General features: G+C 37.6%; 1 protein-coding gene across 1 annotated transcript in view; it reads right to left on the bottom strand.

The window, feature by feature from the left end:
* Nucleotides 1-22,051, bottom strand: part of LOC117417473 (beta-1,4-galactosyltransferase 2-like) — a 107,597-nt gene that overhangs the window by 83,189 nt on the left and 2,357 nt on the right. Inside the window, exon 2 of the mRNA XM_034029640.3 lies at nucleotides 1,805-2,193. Within this exon, the coding sequence (XP_033885531.3) occupies nucleotides 1,805-2,117 (313 nt within the window). The 5' untranslated portion in view covers nucleotides 2,118-2,193. The remainder of the gene's footprint in view (nucleotides 1-1,804; nucleotides 2,194-22,051) is intronic.

The following is a 22,051-nucleotide window of genomic DNA, read 5'->3' as shown; positions in this document are numbered from 1 at the left end:
TCATTCCACAAGTACAAGCAATACAATTTGGCATGGATTACAGAAAAAGCTTTCTGAAATTGCATCAACAGACACCTAACAGAAATGTGTGGCTTATTAAAATAAAATTAAAAAGGTGCTTACGACTGTTATGTAAACATGCCAGTTAGCTGTTTCTGTGTGCCTTTTGCATGATAGTTTATAATTAAGTCACTATATTTCAAGGGCTTTAGAGGTTAGAATCCTGGAAAACACATTATTATGTGTTTCATTAACCTCAGTAGGGACTCTGCTTGCAGACACAGGTACGTCCCCTGCATAGTTTATAAAGTGGCAAAGTAAACACAGTCTCCCTCAGAGAACAAACAGCTGGAAAACCCTGCAATGAAAAGGCAATGGGATTTTATATACAAAAAAAAAACTTGTATTACTTCTGGAATTGTCTATTTTATTAGAGTACTCCTTAGGTAAATGGCTTTTGTTGTATCAGATTTTCCACCAACTCTGTGGGGGCTACAAAGGGCATAACAGCAAAAATCAGCAACTTACTGTAGTGCAGGCTAGATTTCAACCAGGCTCACATAACTCACTGCGCACTCTGAGCAGCAGAGACATCCAAGAACAAGCACACTCCAAGCTCATTATGAGGCTCCCTGGTTTAAGGCTACAGCAGCCTAGCTCCCAGGCACATTAAAGGCTGATAAAATGGCCTCATTATAACTTGCACCTCATTATCCAGCAGCAAGAATGCTTGACTTCAAAGGATTTTCATAATGAGTGCGGTTTATTTTCTCCTGGTGAAGTTCATTCTAATGAAAAACAAAAGCTTTTTTTATCTACTGGTATACAGCATGTATCAATCGATGAAGTAATTTATGTTAAGAAACTGTGACAGAGATCGAATGAGTCTTGGTGTTAGATCTCCCTCTCGACCTGTGAGGGCACGGTGCACGAGGAACAGAGTACCCTTAATGAAATGGCACGACAATTTATTCCGTAGGGTAGATGGAAGTCGGTCAGTTCGGAAGGGGGCGGAGCTATGGCACCCGAGCTCAGTGACCCAGACGGTAAGCGGCGTGGCATCCGAGGACTGGAGGAGCGGATGCGCTCGTTAACCTCGGGGTCATGGGCGAGGGTATAAATAGGGGGCATGGCTTGAGTGATCTGTTCCTTTGTATATGGTTAAACGAACTAACCAAGAAGGAGCCCGTATTTGTGGAGAAACTGTGAGTGTTTTCGTGTCTGTGTCTAACTCTGTGTGTCTTGTGTATTGTTTAGCCACTGACGGATACTGAGCACGATCCGGAGCTGCAGCCGCAGGCCAGCGACAAACCCGGACTTCACCATTCACTCTTTTCACTACCAGTACTGTCTTTGTTTGCACCACGAGCACTAGAATCACGCACCGTCAAACTGTGTCTGTGTTTTGTGTTGTGTGTCGGTGACTGAACGGGACTTTGGGGTTACGGGTCAAACCCGTGGATTACAAATCAGAAGTGATACACGTCACTGTATCACTTCCAACAGTATTATTATTTGCAGGTTTGCCCTAAGGCTCTGGACATTTATTGAATTAAATAAACACCCTTGCACCTGTACCAACGTTGTCTGTGTAATTACTCTGCACTGCACTCACCTGAACGTCTTTACCACTTTGCCACAGAAACATACAAATGTGATGCATGTAGAGCACTGTGTGCATATAGACCTGATAATACCAACACAGAGGTGATTTCATAATGCAGTTGCAGCGCTCCTCTTAGATGCAAAGCACAAAGTACTAGCTTCTACATGTGTTTAAAGGTGAAAGAAACATGGAGCCTACCTAACCCAGGTGGCACCTCAGGGCACGGCGGTACAGGCTTGATGGTGGGCGTGTAGTTAGTTTCGGGCTTCGTGCTGGGCAGGAAGTGGTCCCCTGCAGGCAGGTATGTGGGGAAGGTGCCATTGGGACGCGAGAGGTTGTAGTAGTGGTGTGTCCGCGAGAAGTTGCGCCCATTGAAGCGGCTGAAGATGTCAAAGCGCTGGCTGTAGACGTCAAAGTACAGAATCATCATGATGAGGAAGTGCACGAGACAGAGTAGGAGGACGGCCTTGCAGATCCTTTCCAGCGTCCTGCCCAACATCAGTCTGGTCATTTTCAGGACGCGCTCGGGGCAATGGGATGAGCATCCGCTCCCTTCGTCGTAGGGATTCTCAGGGTCTGCGCAGAACCTGGGGAGCACAGAACAGGGTTTCATTCCTACCCCTTTCAGCATCATGGTTCTAATAATCCCTTTCTCCAGAGGCATCTTAGTTTATTTGTAGCTTTTATTTTTTAATACTTCTTTAGTATTAGTGAAAGATCATAGCTGATCTTGAAAACTGTCATAAGTACAGTAAACCTTAATTAATTGAGAGATTATTTGACTCACACCTGCTTCAGTATAAATTAGCATGAACTAATATTGAAGCCAAATGTAGCGGTCTGGTTCCTGCTATCAGTGCTTATCTTTCTCGTAGGTAAAGTATTGTAAGTTATGGATGAAAATTGTGATAGAAAAGCTTTTTATCAGGCGGAAAAAAAAAAAAAGTTTCTCAAGCTCAATACACATAGTAATATTTGACCCATGCAAAATCTTTATTTTTTAACCTTAGATCAATATGCCAGTACTTTAAAATGTATCATGAATTTAATTAATCAAAGCTTGCCGGAAATCTGACACATCTTTCACTGTTAGGGGTCTTTATGACTGTCCTGAACTTTAGGTGTTGGTTTGGCAGTTATGGTTTGGCTCTGATACTGTGGATGAGTAAACAGTCCAACAGTCACAGCAGACACAAGAATCAGCTACTGTTCTTCTGTTAATGTTAGTAACGCAAACCCTGCAAAAATGTGTCTAGCTCACTGTAGACTCAAAATACTACCTGTAGGGGTCACTGTCTCCTAAATTGCACAAACTTCTGGAAATTAGCCTTTCCTCTGAGTGGTACTACGGTACGTATTGGCGGTTAATTAACGTCCATCAGATATGTTGTCTTTGTAATGTAATCTGTCGCATGACAGACTGTGACAATTCCATAACATCACAAGCTTTGAAGTGTGAACTATACAAGAAAGAGAATTAAAAAAAAAAAAAAACTTGTGGAGAGAATTAAGCATTCTGAACAGATTTAACAAATGAGTTGGTTTTGAACATCCTGCATGGATGAGATCACTGTATTACAATATCTACTGAGTCCTCAACAGTTTCAGCAATGTATACACATTCACCTTCCCAAACTATTGCTTAAAGAACAATAGGAAATGGAATTTCAGACCCTGTAAAGCAGCAATTCAGGGATTTTATTACAAGCTCTTGATTGGTAAAAGTTATTTCTGTTTTGATTTCAGATTTGAATAGCAGAGAAGTAGAGGAAGATTCCATATGCTCTAACTTTTTGTCTTACTTGTTGGGAAAGTGGTCAAAGTAGCTGATTTGTGTCAAAAGTTACATCGTTTACAGTAAATAGAATGTTGGAAGTCTGGGAGTTTTTAAACAATGGGGAGCTTTAGAATGTTGAAAAAAGTCCCATTAAAGTGAATGAAGATGGACAAAAAAGGACAAAAAGTTTAATAGTTTAAAAAGTATAAAATATATATCAAAAAGTTGTATACAAGCACAGTATTCCAGACCGGTCTACACGTTTCAAAGTTTGAACAGCGTTTCTAGCTTAAAACAGTGTAAGAGGAGTAGCGTGCCAAAGAATAAGAAGAAGTATGTCGAAGATTTAAAGTGGAGACTCTTGCTTCGCAAGCCCCACTAATGAAAGTAGATCTAACAGTATCTTAGAAAAATAGATTATCATACCTACTTGTAAAAATGTGTAACATATGGATGAAGCAACAGATGGTGTTCATATATTTTTCCTTTCACTGAACTGTTTAAAAACCCCAGAAATAACCAAAATGCTTTTATTCCTGGAAGGCAGGGCTATTAACAGATGAGTCAATTAGTAGCATTTATAAGCAGTGAAAACACATCGCTATCAAGTCACAACCTTCCAATGTGGTGGAAATCAATGTACTGTAATTAGCTTGCAATGACACAAAAGGTTTATCATCCATAGGCAAATAAGAGATACAGTATTATGGAATACTCGTTGTGCCAGGAGTACTGAACAGAGGCCAATAAGCAACTCAATGTCTGACACTGACCTGCCTTTCAATTCTGTGTCTCTTTCAATCAGTTGTGCCAAATCATGAAATGTGCTCTGATTCTATGATGTGAACACCTGCCCACTGAGATAAAAAAAGTAATGTGATCAAAGCCAAATTAATTAAAATAGTGCACTCGCCATGCACCAGACCCCTCTATAAATCTAGCACATTTTCTATCAACATCTGTGAAGAATACTTACTGACGGAAACAGAGGGAGAGAATTGGCTCCTGCATTTACATGGAAATTCATCCAACAAACTGTGAAGAAAATGTTGGCAAAGTATACGGCTCATATGTTCAAATTTTAATAACATTAAGGTTTTGCACAAGCAATATTTCAATTAGACAGTGCATAATTCACTTACGTTCAGCCAGGAGGCAGACAAAATGAGACTGACGTCCTTGTTTGATAGAACAAGATACCGTAAAGGCCAGCTGCATTTTAGATTTTGGAGCCAGCACCCATCCCGTGACAAACAGCTCTAGTGTTCTGTAACAGGGATCCATATGGAGCCGATAGGACAGTATCTGTTGCCTGACACCCTGTGGTTTCACTATAAAGAGTAACATATTGGGACAGGTTTACTAAGTGTTTGCTCCACAGCGAAACGTTTGTTCCGCTTTCTTTAAAAAGAGAACATGGGTGTTGAGACAAAATATTTTGATGAGTATCCTGTAAAAACCTTTAGTGCTCTGCCTTATGTGCAGTTAATTAAATTAAAAATATATCTAAAAACTGTACAGACCTCTCTGTCGCTAATATATCTCTTCTGGATACTGTGAATATCTAGTAAGATGCACTTCAGAAAATGATCATGTTCCAGACTAATGAATTTAACTGAACCCCAAGCAGCTGTATGGGACCACGCTGTTTGAACTCTATGCAGGAGACTATCTGCAGGGTGTACTCAGGAATAGATTACAGATCCTGGGCCTAGGTGTGAAATAGACCCTTCTTTGTTCTGTGCCAGGAATCATGAGGCAATGAATGATATGGAGTACTGTATTAGTCAAAAGGGTTAACATGTGAAATGTTTAGATTTTAGAGCATCTGGGATCATAAAGTACATTACAGTAAACTCAAACCAAATCTCTTCAATGGGTAAGCCTTAGAAATACTGCCTGGAGCGGGCCAGTCCAGTGCCTGCTGGGCTCGCAATGTTTCCTCACTCATGGTGCTGCTTCCTGAGACAGGATTATCCAGGCACACAAGGGCAGTTCTGACGTTCAATTTTAGAGGCTCCGGGCCCTATTCATAAAAGTACTTGCCGACTGCCGTAATAAAATGAATTTCGTTTAAAACTATCGTCCATATTGCTATTCATAAAATAATCTAAGAATACAGGCGACTGTCGCAAAGCACTTTATGAATGGGTATACACTCGTTCAGGAACGAAAATCTGCCTCTTTTTAATGACATCATCAGCATTATTAATGTTCCCTGGTTGCCGTCGGTAGCTGTTGCAAAAAGAAAAACGGAATCCACCGACAGTACTAGCGAAACCCGAGTGTGCAGCTGCCAGTCACAGGCAGTTTGCAAAACTTGATTCCGATGCACCTATCATGTATGCCAAAAATTCAGGTCATAATTTAGAAAAAAAAAAAAAAAAAGTATTTTTCAAATAAATATTTTGTATTTTCGTTTTGTTTGGCAACGCTGGTAAACACATTTCCATTCTTCACTGCAGGAAAAAAAAAATACTAAACAAAAAGCACTGTAGGAAGACGTCTGAATAATACTGTAATTCTAGTAATAATAATAATAATAATAATAATAATAATAATAATAATAATAATAATAATAATAATAATAATCATTTTGAAAACTTTAAATGTTAATCTTACACATTCTCAGCTATTATTATTATTATTATTATTATTAATAATAATAAACCCCGCTTAAAGCAGGGAATCAATCAGGGGAAGTTTATGTTTATGAATCAGTGAAAGTTTCACGCCGTATTGCACACTGTACACAAAATGGATCATTTTGTGGTGCACGAAAAAAAAAAAAAAAAAACACTGATTGAGCCTCGCACTGAGGCTCGATCAGTGTTTTTTGTAATACCAAGCAAGCCCAAATTTCACAGCAACTGCATCAGCAGCACTGGTATAATGTATATTGTAACGCTTCATGAAAATAAACAGGTCCACACAGGCAGTATTCATCCAAACGGTTTATTGTGAACACAGGTAAAAGAAATAAAAAGAAAAGGACCGCTGTCAGCCGCGGATCACGGCAAATAAATAATAATAATAAAATAACTGTCTTATCCTCAGTCTCTCACTTGCTGTCCACATCACAGCGTTGTTTCAAAACGATTATGCCAGAGAATATGTTCTTATGGAAGTATATATTTATATTAAACATTTCCCTTCATATAAAGCTACAGATTATTATTATTATTTTTTCAAAATAGGCAGTGTTAATCACGGGTATGTCAAACTATATAACAGAGCAAGTGTAGTAATAAAATATGTCTTTAAAAAATAGTCCGCCGAGGCTGTCGTTAGTTTAGACTTGACTGTAGAAAGCGTTCAATAACTCCTAGTCATCGACAGCATTTTGCTGTCGTTCACTCTTATGAATAGCAGGTTGACGCTCAGTACCAATGAAAACGTTATGCTAATGAGGTAATCGTTAACCTTTCTCTCAATTCGTTAACATACCTTCATAGACGAAAATCGTTGGGGCTTAACAACACATCTGAATTATCTCTTATGAATAGCAACTGCTGTTAAATAGATGGCTATGGACGAAATCCGAGCATGTACTCCTGTTTTCTCATTTCGACAGGCGTTAAACCTTTATGAATAGACCCCTTCATGACATAATTCCTCATAATGAAGAACAGTGGTCCTTGTGACAATATAGCATCAAAATGTTACCTGCTGTTTCCTTATTGGTTTGGTGACTCTCTGGTTTAAGTGTTTATATATATATATATATATATATTATATATATATATATATATATATATATATATATATATATATATATATATATATATATATATATATATATATATATATATATATATACACACATTATCAACTCAGGGATGTCTTGCTCAAAAGCAGAATGGCCCAATTTTTAACAGCATTTAACATTTCAAAGCTTTTCTTTCGGAATTGACAATAACAGCATAACATGCAACCTTGCAGCTCAGAAAGGGGGGGGGGGTCTGCTACTTTTCTCCTATAGTCTTGATAAAGAAAGCATGAAAGCTCTAAAAGAGCCTTTATTGTTTAGCGGAAAATCACTTTCTTATACAGTATATACTCTCTTAGCATGGCTGAAATCACTTTCCTTTACACTGTTTTTTATGTATCTGTAATTGTTGTGAGTGTTACAAAATAGTGTTATAAAATAGAGTTAAGGATGAAAGTCAAATCAATGTATGCTTTAATTAGGCCTGCTGTGTTTGGAAATGAATACAGTAATCCATCACGTATCTGACTGCGGTTGGACCAGAGTAAGGGCGGATATCTAAGAATTCAGATTCATTAATTCTGTTTTAAATACCATCATACACAGCTGTAACAATTACTATAGTAACACAATTATTGTTTTGAGATTCAGCTTTTATTAGGGAGCTCCCCTAAATCCATTGCTTAGAAAGATACAGGGTATTAATGCTTGTGACAGGGTAGCTGTCTGCTGCGTGAGTGCGTGCATTAGCTGCTGAGTGACAGGCAGGAGATCGAGACGGAGGTTGAAGTTTATACGTCCCACAGACGAACAGGTTTTATTTACATATCAACACACTGAACAGCTCACATGACACTACCAGCAATGGTAGCGCACAGAGTACATACAGCAAAGTGTATGAAAACTTTGGTAGGATCTACAATCTCTGAACTAATATTCTCTGTTCAATAGTAAACTAACATTGCTGAAGAGCTCGATCATGGCGGATAAACGGTTAGGGTGGATATGTGACGGGCGGATACTCAACGGATTATGTGCTGTGGGTTGCTGCAAACTTCGAGAACTAGGTTATACTACAAAAGTTGTAATAATGTTTGTTTTGCTGCATTAATGGATATATCTTACATGCATTTTAATAATAAAAATATGATTTCTACTACAAAGAAAAAGAAGACCAATACCAATAACTTACTGTATTAAGAGTATAAAGAGTGGTCAAAAACCCAATCCTGTACCTCGCCCTTGGAAAGTCAAAATACATCACTTGTATTTCCTTGTCCTTGTCCTTTATAATATACCAATACCATTATTTTGGAGGGTATTACAGTCAACACTGGCCTAAAGGTGGCCATTATCGATCATGTCACATGTAAGAGCCTGCAATGCCCAGTTCTGAACAAAATGCGTCAAAGAATATTCAATGAGCAATTCCAATCCTCAATATTTCATTTTCCACTCGGCTAAGCTTCATTACATGCTCACTTAATGGGGCACCACACCTTTATAAAAGGGGAAGAAGAAGAAAAAGACAACCAAGCTCACTATGAGTTCTTGTAATAAGGGTGCTAGAAAGTTCTGCCTCAGTCACTGGTCACAAAAGATGGCAGAGCACTCACAGGGCTCTACAAGGTGAGACAGATGTTAAATCAGTTAACTGATTATCTGTCATTAGCCTTCTGCATATTAATGCAAAATGCGTTCTCTTCCTCACAGCTAAACTTCAAACCCCTGTACTTGAAGAACCAGTGGTTATTTTGTATTACATTTTTTCTATTTTTTTAATATATTTTTTCGTTCAGAGACATCTAGTAACTTCAGTCCAAACCTGACTGGCTTTTATCCATGTGGCTTGGACTAACCTGCATTTCCCACAAGCAGAGGTTTATGTTCTGGTATCTGCTGCTGTTGACATTATTAAAAGAGAGACCACTGTCTCCTATTTCTCACTCTATCATCAGTTTGCTTTCTGAAACAATCAATAAAGTTGCATGCTTTCTTTTAACACTAAATTTGAAATGTAATCAAAATTAGGTTGTTTTTTGGGGTTTAGTTAAGACCAGCCAAGTAAACAATGACACATTATTGTATATACTGTATTCCTTCGAATTTAAAACGCAGCCGAAATTTCCCACCCTTAATTTGAGGAAAAAATAAAACATCTCAGAACCTTGATGTTATTCTTCTTTAAACATTCTGAAGTAGATTTTGATGTGTACTTTGGATCATTGTTGTGTTGGAACATCCAGTTCGCGTTAAACCAATTGTTGTAGCAGTGGGTTTCAGATGATTGGTCAATATCTTTTAGTATGCTATGGAATCCATTTTACAATATATTGGAACTAAATTTCCTGTGCCATTAGAGGAAAAACAGCCCCATAGAAGGATATTATCACCTCCATACTTGACAGTAGGTATGGTGTTCTTTTCTTTGTACGTCTTCTCCAAACGTATCAGGATGACCAACAAGCTCAATTTTTGTTTCATCACTCCACAAACCCTTTGACCAGAACTCATATTCATCATTCAAATGCCGTTTTGCAAACTTTAAGCGATTGTCCTTGTGACATTTTCCTAAGAGTAGCTCTTTCCTTGGCCTGTGACTATTGAGACCTTCACCATACAATACTCAACCAATGGTTGAAATGGAAACCCCAGTCCCACTTGCAGCCAATTCACTTTGAATATCTTTGGCAGTCAATCTTGGATTGTTATTAACCTTCCTCACAATTCTTCTACTTGTTCTTGGTGAAAGAGCCTTCTTTCTTCCAGACCGAGGGAGCGTAGTGACAGTACCATCAGTCTTCTTGATAATAGAAACAATAGTTGAAATTGGGATACTCAAATGCTTGGAAATCTTCTTATATCCTTCTCCAGCTTTATGACAATAAATAATTCTATGCCTAACCCTTTTATACTCTCTAAGAATGTTCACCTACAATCCAGCATTTTCTAGACTTTTCTAGAATTAGGTTCTGTATTATCATATTGAAATTTCTACTACCTTGCAGACAATACTATCATAGCATCAAAGGGTATGAATACTTTCGAATTAGCATTTTTTAAGTTTTGCAAAAAAATTGCTGAAATAAATAAATTGTAGACATCTATTATTTGTAACTTTTTTTCTCATCCACAAAAGCAAAACTTTTGCTACAAAAGATTTTTCCTAATTCTTTGTTTTCAAGAAATTTCTAGAAATTATAAAATTCCATGGGGCATGTAAACTTTTGACTACAACTGTATCATAGATGATTCGAGATCGGGCAGTTACGTTTTGGTTCGTCTTTTCTCGGCAGTCAGTCACATTGCTGTTTCTTTCTTTTGATGGCGATTTTAATTGCAGCATAAATGATGCAACTTACACTAACTGACACACTAAATATTGGTTTGCAAGTTCCTTTGTTTTCTATCTTGAGATCTGAGTACTGGAGGTTGATTGGATTTATTTTATTTTATTTTATTTTTTTAGGCTTAGGCCGTGCTTGGTAAAAATGTAGAATGTATTCAATTTGATAGACTAGTTGGGCTTTGGGCTAATTATCAGTACTTTAGCTAAACCATCTGTATGGCAATGCCAATAATTTCATCACAGGCTACCACCTACCAAAGCTTTTGATATTGACCCTTAATAGAATCACTGGACATGTGTGGAGTGGTTGCTTGTAATTGAAAAAAATACTTTTTTTTATAAAACACCATTGGCTGACACCATCATCAGTAAATGCTTTTCTATCCCTTTTGTCCACAGCTCTAACCACCAGCTCACAGTCTGTCTTTCTTCATTGTACTGTATCATTGAGTTCATGTTGCATGAATGTGCAATTTATATTTTTCTATGTTCGTAAAAAAAAAAAAAAAAACTACACTTAATTGATTCTTTTCAGCTTTACAGCAATGCCAATATCTGAGATGCTTGTTAGGAGTGAGGAAGACAGCTTTGAAAAAGAAACTAGTCAACATTGCTGTTGCATAGGGCAGGGTTTCAGGCTTTATCCTTCCAGGATAAGTACAGCTTTCTTTGCAGTTTTCACAATAACATTTTAAGTGACTGGAGCTGAGTGATTATGAAGACTACCATAATAATCACTATTATTATTTATGACCTGATATTCTTTACATAGAATATTTACAAAATATCCTGTCATTTGATCAACTATTGTGTGACCTGGTTCTTTGTTGTGGTGGGGCGCTGCCACTCCCCACTTATTTATTACCTAAAGTCAACATTTTATTTTGGTACATTTCATGGATCCTGAAACTCACATTTATCAAGGGTGGATCTTAATATTAACAAACATTAATGTTATAAAACGCTGAGATACATACAGCAGAGGTAACATAGTCTCTTCATTGCACACGCCGCAGGGTGTAACACTTTAAAGAGGTGGCACAATCCAGGGCAAAGGTAAAGCACTTCACCCTTACATTTTCATTTTAATGTGTTTCATCAAAATCAGGCCCTGAGAGTTGGTGTATGGGTGTCATGGAGTCACAGCACCTAAACTGTAGTTCACTTCACAACTCTACTTGTAATAATAACAACAAGATACCATCAACCTGAGACGGCCTTTTCCAGAGTCCCTGCAATACAATCTAATATATGTTACAACTGAAAGAAAACAAAAAGATAGAAAAAAATAAGCATCCCTTCTAGGCTTGCGAGAGCTGATAATAATCAATATCCGATGCTAAATTGCCTGCACCAGGCGTTAACTGTGAGCTGCAATACATGCTCAGTGTCCTGTGCTTGGATGGGTCAATACGCATTCACCAAGGCTTGGCAAGCCATCATAAACCACTTACTACACTGGATCAAAGCTCTGAATCATAAAATGTCAAGTACTTTTATTTATTTATTTATTGTCTTTGTGCTTTTACATATGGGTACTGTTTGGTGCCAGAAACCTATTGCGATATTAAACTACACAGTAACCCCGCCATTACTAAACTGACAGTCATTACTACAATTTAAGATGTACAGTATACAGAATTGCAGTGTACAGTAACTGCACAGTAGCATCAGTAGAACTTTACTGTGACTGCTATCATTTCAAGTTACAGGGCACTCTGGAGCTATTCTTCCCTATGTTATTTTAATTTTTTTTTTGTTTGTTTGTTTTTTTACAGATGATGCATTGAAAACCCCCTATAAAATGGCCATTTTTCAGGTTGGTTTAAAACTGCTATGGTCCCTTAATTTTTTAATGAATAATTCTGATACAGCAATATGACATTTTACACAGTCAGATTGATATAAGTGGCACAATGCCTGTTAGTCCCAGCTGTTGTACAGCCAGTGGGTCCACAGTGTACAACCTCCTATACCTCCAAGAACAGCATGCAGCAAATTAATGAGATCATCACTGTTTCTACAGTGGACTTACAAGCACAGTTGTTGTACCAAGCACCTGCTGGTAAACACAGCCAGCTTTCTAAGTGCAGCGCCTGTTTTATAATGGAAGAGAGGAATTGGGCTGAATCAATAGCACTGTCATTCAGAGCAGGGCTGTACATCATGAAGGCAGTAGTTAAGAGTCACAGTGCTTGGCTGCAATATGAAGTGCTGTTGGTCCTTTTAGATTGACAGGAAGATCACAAATCAGGCCAGGGGTGATGAGTGGTGTGTGTCTGTGTGTGTGCATTTCTGAAGCCTGCTACTTTGTCTACGGACAATATAGCATAGATTGAAGCTTTGATGCCATGACTAAATGTGTTTTTATAAGAGAATTTACATTGAAAAAACAAAACCCCATAAAAATCAGACAGTGAGCAATATCTGATTATCCTCTAGCAAACTGTTACAGTAAAGGTATGTTAGTTTTGGCAGATTTGGCTACTCTAGTGTAGAAAAGCACCACATAAGTGACCTCCCACATGATAACTATTTCGTCTGCACTTTTCTTAAAGTTTTGATGAAGTGGGAGTCCAGTTTTTAAAACTGAATGTTCACTGTAAGTGTGATCAAAAGAGATTCCTGTCCCTGTTTGAAGTATTTACGTTTGTAGTTAGTTCTAAAGAAACTGTGAGTATTGCAAAAGTGTGTAGATCTACAGTATATTGGACACTACCTCTTTAAAGTGTATTCTTTTCACAAATTCTCCTCTTTGGAATATTGGATCAATTTGCTGGAGGCAATATTCTTGTGACCTAAAAACATATGTTAATAAAGGGCAAAATGATACAGAAATAAATACAATAAACTGTAGAAACTAAATTGTACATCTTTTTATGAACAGCAAGTGTAACGTCTTCCTAGTAAAAAGGTGTTTGTTATTTGAAAAAAAATAATTATAATAATAAAGGGGACAAAAAAACAAGACACATTAAATGCAGTATTCCAAAATACTGCAGTGCATGAAAACACCCAAACACACTTAAAGTAATTTACTTTAATGACCAAAGTCATTTACTTTAGAAGGCATTACTGTGCATGATACGGTATTATAGCACTGTAGGTGTAGGTGCATTTGTGTAAGGCAAGTTTCACCCATAAAATAACAGTACATTAAAAAAAATGGTTTTAAAGGCTGTAAGCTAGATGTTAAATTATGCTGTTAAAGATAACAAACAGGGGTGCAATTCTGCTGGTACTCACCGGTACTCTGTACTGCAATTTATTTAATCTGCTTTTCATCCAACGCAGATGCATTCCATCCACTCACACAGTCCACTAGCGCAACGTTTTTCAAATGCGCTTTGAGAGGGGTATTGTTGCAGAACGCAGAATCACACCACGTAGCTCTCACATAATAGTGCTGCATGCACAACTCGTAATAGATGTCATCAGTATATGTTGCAGCCCGATCACATGATAAGGATGAATTTAGGTACTAAAACAAAGTTTATTTCATAACAATAACCTAACCCTAAATCTAAGGTTCGTGGGGTATTGGCTGTTACTTTAAATACACACAACAATAACCTAACCCTAAAACCACAGTGCCAGAATTTGTGCGAAATTTTCTAAAATGGCAAATGATGTGTGAGACAGTAGGGATATTAACAGTAACATAAAAAAACAGGATCAAAGCTCGGCTTCAGATTTGGTAAATCAGTCAGAATTGGGCTACAGATGGAGGTGTGGTTCACGCTTTTCAAACACTGGCCCAACTTGCAAGGTACATGTTAAGAATAGTGATCAACATTTTGTTTTATTGTGATCCTAGTATTTTCTGTTATGAGGACTGTAATAAATGAAAACCAAAACGGTGAGGTGTTTTTTCTTTGTACAATGTCCCCTTTTCTAAAACATTTTGAAGAGTATATTTAAGTGAAATGTGAGTTTTCATTAAAAAAAGGCAGCAGTAAACCACAGTAATGACATTACTTTATGAAAATGTGTCTTTTGCCACTTTGTTTCTTGTGCAGAAACCACAATACCAGGGATAAAATAAAATAAAAAGTCTACTTTTATAGTGTTTCTGCCTGAAAAATATTTTTCTGGAATAGATCATGGTAATTAATCTACATAGAAACACAACAGAGAAGCACACAGAACATATTATTGAAGGATAAGTAACAAGTACAAAATAAATAAAAGATACAGGGATATATGTTCTAATCCAAGGCTATTATTGTAGCATGGCCAGGTCCTGTTGTAGGTGAGTACCCAGGGTCTGGAAAGTATGGGATAATTTCAGAGAATACTTTGGAGATTAAAATGGCCAAGTACATCATTAGTATTGTGTACCAATATGTACACATTTTTAAAGTATTTATTCATTGGCACTCAAATTGTCTCAATTTTTAAAATGTTTACACCCGGCAGTGCATATGAGTGCCTGTACTTTTTTATTGAGAATTTCAACAGTTGTAGCAACACGTGGGGACATGCAATGCTAAATTTTTATAACCCCGCTACTTACTCTTCAGGAACTTTTTCTCTGCTTCTCTTTGTAGTGCACTATGCACCAAGATATCCTTACAGTATACCTCGGCATAATCCACACGCATGGGTTATTATTTACTATTAGTGTTCTTTTGTTACTACAGTATGCATGTCTTGTTGCCAAGACAACACAATCTGAATAGTTCATCAAACTATAGGCTGCACAGTATGCTATCAACAAATATTGATACAGCTTGCATGGTTTTGCAAAATGTCAACACCACCTATTAAATTAAATAACAGTGTTTCTGAAAAACTACATTCTGCATATTCTACCCACATTACATGGCTATAAGTTGATTTTAAAGGAATTTAAAAGTAGCTGGAAGCCAAGACTTAAGCCTTAACCGTATATTTATACTTTGCATAACTTATATAAGCATGAAAATCTAGTGCAGCGATGGCGAACCTATGGCACGCGTGCCCAGAGTGGCATTTGCCCGCCCCCCAACAGAGCTGAGTGGCACTTTGGAAAGCCAGTCAGTTTGACTTGCAAGGACGGCCCCGCCCCCAAGTAATTGAGCAGTGCTAACTGTCGCTGTTATTATCTGCCCATTCATAGTTGGCTGAGCTGCTTTATTCAAGTATTCTGGAAGCAGGAAGCTGATCAAAAACAGTAAGTCTGTCCCATAGATGATCAAATGTAATTGTGGTCAGCTATGGATGTGTCAGCGGGACACGCGGGGAAGAAGGGATTGTTAGCCTGATGCTCGTGGCGTTTTGCTGACCGTCATCTCCTGCACTAAACAGTGAAATGACCACAATCCTTCATACTTCACACTCGGGTCGGGGGTCTGCGAGCCTAACATAGGTCGGAATTACATAATCCGAGCCCTTTCGGTTTACGTCTTTTCTAATGTGTCATGTGTCTTTCTGCAGGTGTCACTGCAGGTGTCTTTTGCATTTAACTTAAAGCAATGGATTTTATTGTCAAACCTTGCCCTTGTCAAATACCAAAAATATATTTCACTATCACATACTAGTTTTCCAAACTAAGTATTCTTTGTTTGATGCACTCTATTTTTCAATATGGTTTAAAGGCATTGTGTGGACAGGGCCTTACTGTAGTTTAACTTTATAATTATTAAACTTAATGCATGATGCAAGGTGATTCATTTACTGTAGCTGAGCATTAGAATTCTTAATGCGTGATATAATGTGATGTATGTATTTTACTGTAGTTTAGCCATATAATATTCAAACTACTGTATGCATTTATTGTATGATGCACTGTTATTCTTTTACTATGCTGTGAAGTGCTTTGAGATGGTGTTCTACTATGAAAGGCGCTATATAAAATTAAGATTGATTGATCTAACTTGAATAAGGATTAAAGATTCTCATTGTCCAAAATAAAGAGGGCTGCATCCCGGTGAGGTGCACTATCACTATTTCTTTTTTATGTCTGTAAATGTACAATAAAATATAATCTGTGAGCAAAAATGGAGTGAGGGACGGAAATAACCTACATATTTATAATTTTTTTGTGTCTGAATTTGATCAGTCATGCTGCCTCACTTTGCCTCCCACTGGTCCTCAACATAGTCGTCTCCCACTGCCTTTTACCACTGCCACGCTCTCTGGCTGCATTCTCCAGCTGACTAAAGCAAGAATAGCATGTGAGTGTAGATTAGGATGAGGAGGTCTGCTATGGGACAGGGAATGGGGAATGTAAAGGAATTGTTTAGAACAGACTGCAAGTTCTCAGGGATGAGTGGAAATTATGGGAGGTGTTCAAGTACCCAGAGAAGTATAAAGGGGAAGAGGAGTGGGATGGGGTTGAAGAAAGAGAGAGTGTATGTTTGGCCTGGCAGTTATGATGCAAGTGGGGCAAAATGTGGTGGGCAATATTAATCATGGACATTATTTGTTAGGTATGGCACCCAGCAAATATCTCCAGTAGTGGGATAGCTGTTCATGCTGCAAGCTGCTGCTGTATAGAGACCAGTCCTGGGCAGATAGTAAGATAACTTGTTTCACCGTGCTTTTGAAAAAAAAAAAATTCTCATCAGTTAACTGAAAAGTGAAGTGAAGTTTATGAGTACAATCAAAGAAGCTAAACAGACCGTTTCAGACAGACCGTGGTAGATCCTTCCAGGAGGGTTGGATAGAGACATTTGGAATGATTGACCGTAAAAGGGAAAACGTTGTGTGTTTTTTGTAATGAAAGTGTTATTTATCGAACCTCAAGTGTAAAACGCCGTTTCGACACCAACCACAAAAATATTGCAGAACTTAATGAGAGTGAAAGGAAAGAATTCCTTGAAAGGGCATTGAAGTATCAAAACCAGACTCTTGTTTTTAATAATTATCTTTAAAAAACAATTTGGTGGCTACAAGCTTCAAATTATCTCATTGCATTGCAAAGCATGACAAGCCCTTGTCAGATGATGAATATATCAAGAGTGCCATGCTGCTTCTTTATTTCATGACTTCCCAAGGATAAAATTGTGCAGTGCATCAGACTAAAAGTTACTGTTTAGCCGCCTGTAAAGGGGTGCTCTCCCCTTGGGGTTATTTATGTATTTCATTTGTAATTATTATTATTATTACTATTGCATATTGTATTTGTGTGCGGACGGACGAAAGCCATCCGTTACTGTTTATTATTTGAGACTAGCGAAAAGCCGGTCTTAGAATGTGTAGCTGGCGTGGATGGGGTTAAATCCCCATCCCAGAAAAGCTCATGGGAATGTGGCTGGAGCCTTCATAAGGTCAATGTTTAATGGGTAATTAAGACTCCAGCCATAGTATAAAAGACCCACTCCGGGCTTAGAGCAGGGAGCTAAAAAAGTAAGAGCGAATGCTACCAGCCAGCGAAAAATATAGTTGTTTTTATAATAGGATTTATAATTGTTTGTGTTATTTTAACTTTGGCCAGAGTGCCCTTTTCTTTTTGTGTTTTGTTTAAATCTTTTGTTTTATTGTTTAATAAAGATACGGCTGTGTCCGTTTCGCCCCATATCATTTGTGTTGAGTACTGCTTCTTGAACCTGATGTCACCACTCACACGCACCACTCAAGCCATCGATGACACCACCCTATTTAATCATTGGCAACCCTGGCACATAGTGACGCATATAAAAAACAGAAATCAGACTTTGGGCACTCCAGCTAAAAAAAGGTTTCGCCACCCCTGATCTAGTGTATATAGATTAATACTTCTGCATTTGTAAGGCTGTTGAGTAAATGCCACACATTACAGGGTTATCTATGGTACAATTACACACTTTCTAGGCTTTACTGAGTATGAGACATTTGTTGAATGTAAAATATGTAGTGTACCACATGAAGACGTCTCATATTTACCATATTTCATTTCATTGGTATGGTGCAATGATGAATACATGAATCAATGATATAATATTTTCAAAGGTAACTTTTGGTTACATGATAGTCATGAAGATGGGTGGGGGGGGTGGAAACCTCCCCCAAATAACCACAATGGCCTAATCATCTACATTACTGAAGAGCTCAAATTTGCCCAATGCAATAACCTGAGCCAATATGGAACAATATTAATCTGGAATTAATTACTATAACACATCATTTTATTTGATGGTAAAACTGAAGTCAATTATAGATTATTCTGCATTTATTTTCTTTATATAAAACTTTCTTTCAACCTGTTTGTTTTCCAAAATATATTGAATTGGACCCCATTGTAGTAAATGCTGCTATATTCAACTAAGATAGCAACCACAGAAGACATTTTAATATTGCGTCTAGACTGAGTCAACTCCAACCAGGAGCAGATGCCCTCCCACAAGCCAGTCTTTCAATTAGTCTTGTATCACTTGTTGACTGACAGAGCAAGACTGGCAGGTATCACTATGCTGGGCAGAAGATCAACTCGTTCTCATCCAAATGGACTGCAAAACCTTTTCAGCAAAATTAGCTTTCATCTCATATTCCTCTTGATTATAATATTGGTGTCAATTAAAATGGGAAATCATGTGATACACTGCATGCTTCCAACTTAAGGTATGCTTAAAAAAAATTACACTACAGTAATAGCATTATAATTGAAATGCAAAGTGCTCAAGGCCACAACATTGATTCACATGTACTGTATAGCTTTTCCATTCTGAAGCTTCCTCCAGCTTCCTCTTACTTTATTGTAGAAACGATAGCCTAATTAGAGAAGGTCTCCAAAGTTCTGTACTAATCACCCTAGCATAGCTTGATCTGTCAAGATCAGAAACACATTTTTAGTGCCAAGATAAATTACTGCACTTTTTAGATACTGGTAGCATTTAAATAATAATAATAATAAATACAGTCATTCAAATGTCATTATTACTTGAGGTTACTTTCTAAAAAGAATTCAAAAGTAATTCTAGTAATGTACTTATGCAGTGCCTACAGGAAGACTGCAAAATAATAAGTAATTTAGTTTGTTATCAAATTAAAGCCTTCTTCCCTTATTAAAGTGAAAATCAAGCAGACACATTATTGTCGGTAATGATATTATATAAGACTTGCACTCCAAACATCTGGACAGCAAGCTTGCAGGTTTATGATGCTTTTGATCTGCTAGGTAAATAGTTACTGCCTGGAGAGGCACCCACATGTACCTCAATGCCAATGTGCATATCCATAGCTGTAGAATCAGCAGAGCTCTGACAAAAGCCTATGTCTTGATGAGTTAACAATATGTCCTTCTGCCTAGATATTGAAAGTACTTTTTCAGAATAATCCGTTTCTTATCTGTTTAATATCCTATCATGGGTGTTCTTTATTATCCTCGAACAATAATCCAGTACAGCTCCACACCCCTTATGGTTATTTTTTAATGCACTCTATTTTTCAATATGGTTTAAAGGCATTGTGTGGACAGGGCCTTACTGTAGTTTAACATTATAATTATTAAACTTAATGCTGATGCAAGGTGATTCATTTACTGTACTTTAGGAAGATAGAGAATGCACATGATCGGACACAGGTAAGAAATGAAATATTATTAAAATGTAAATGCCTTTAAAGATTCCATTACTGTGTGCATGACATTGCTGCAGGTGACCTGCTTATTTTCCAATACGGGCCAAATTCATTCCCCCTGAGCTGGCTAATTCAATTCTACAAGATCTTCAGTTTCCCTTTGCTGATTATATGCATCCAAAGTACAAGATGTCAGTGGATACACCCTGTGTAAATGCATTCGAATAGTAATATAATTACTGGATGGTTAGGTTAATACTAATTTACAGTCTTTAGTGTTCTATAGTGAAGACTTAGGCATATTTTATGTGACACTTTTCTAATGAAAAATAAGCCTTAAAACATTGATAACATTGATAAAATAATAATAATAATAATAATAATAATAATAATAATAATAATAATAATAGGCTGGATTTTTAGGATTACAAAATAACTGAAGCAGAATGCTGCAAATGAATGCATTTGATTACAGTGATCAATTTGTTTTCCATTCTTTTTAAGTGTGTGTAAAGCAATGAGAACCGTGTTGGTAGATCTTGTTTTACAGCTCTCCCACTTGCTTTGACAGTCATGTTGAACAGACTGCTTGTCTGCGGAGGTCCAAGTTTTAACCTTCCAACTGACATAAGACTGAACTGAAGTGGTCTAATGCAAGCTCTCATTAAAACAGTGTTAATTTTCCAGTTCAAGATAGTTACAAGGAAGACTGCGCTGTACAAGTTAGCAGAGTATTGCCACTGTCAAAACTGCCATATGATGAAACAAACAAGTACTGTCAGGCTTGGACACAACGGCAACAGACTTGTACAGTGCATTAAAGAGCCATTTAACTTCCCAAGTGTCAGCCTGGGGATTGTGTGATAAGAAAAATAAATAAATAAATAAATAAATAAATAAATAAATCAGGTCCAACTTGACATTGTGCCCAGAAAAAAATGAAGAATACATTTGGGCTTTAAATTTCAGACCCTAACAGGAAGAATGTGCTTCTGTTGTAGAACATTAGCCTGTAGGCTAGTGTGACAGAGAAAGAATAAATCTTGGTTATAAAATCTCCCTCCCGACCTGTTAGGGCGCTGTGTAAAGGGAACAGAGTGCCCTGGACTGAATGGTTGGACAATTCATTCCAAAGGTTAGGTGGAAGTCGGCCATCTAGAAAGGGGGCGGGGCTACGGTACACCAAGTCATCGCCCCAGAAGGGAAGCGATGTGGCAACCGAGGATTGGAAGAGAAACGGCTGCACTCGCTAACCAAGGGGGCGTGACTGACGGTACAAAAGGGGACGTGGCTAGGTGATCTGTTCCTTTTGTTATGGTTAACCTGAACCAAAAAAGGAGAACTGTGAATTAACCGTGACCGTCTAATTATACTTGTTTGTTCTTGTTAGATGGCTAACACGATCTGGAGCTGTCGCTTAAGGCCAGCACTAAACCCGGACAACACTTCACACGAATAAATTGTATTTCACTACAAGCACTTTAGCACTCACTCTGGACTTGTGATTGTGTGTGTGTCTTTGTCTTCAACTGTGTTTATTCTTTCGAACTGTGTTTATTATTTGGGACTAAACCCTTCGTTTGCAACAGTGCAATACACATTGCTGTGTATTGCCTGGGATTATTCTTTGCGGTCACCAGACCAGGATTATAAAAATAAACGGCATTGGATAGTGAACTTTGTTGTCTCTCTTTTGTTTCGTAAACACATCACCTCTACACCTGCGCACTGCAAACCACTTTGCTAGATAGAATATGCCTTTCCTATAAGCTAGTTACTGAGATAGAACAAGATGGATCATTGTGCTTTACAACTTAAAACCCCAAAACCTAGATGGCCGATTTATACAATAGTTTGTACGGTACAGTTTTTAACCATAATACCTGATAAAGTACTTGCTTAAAAAAGCCATTACTTTTCTTCTGCTCAGGATGGCGATCCTATACAAAAACACAGGCTTCGTATTAAAAACTATGCAAATCAATACTAATATCCCTATGTTAAATCAATTTGGTATAAAAACAAAACGTTTCATTACAGAAGACAGCTGATACACCCTGGTGGTATAACAATGAACAATATATTGAAGAAAGACAAAACCGGTATGTTTCAATTGTCTGAATAGACCGG

Source organism: Acipenser ruthenus, chromosome 12 (assembly GCF_902713425.1).
Source record: "Acipenser ruthenus chromosome 12, fAciRut3.2 maternal haplotype, whole genome shotgun sequence".
Taxonomy (NCBI): domain Eukaryota; kingdom Metazoa; phylum Chordata; class Actinopteri; order Acipenseriformes; family Acipenseridae; genus Acipenser; species Acipenser ruthenus.
Note: the sequence above shows the minus strand (reverse complement) of the source record. Positions and strands in the feature narration are given on the sequence as shown.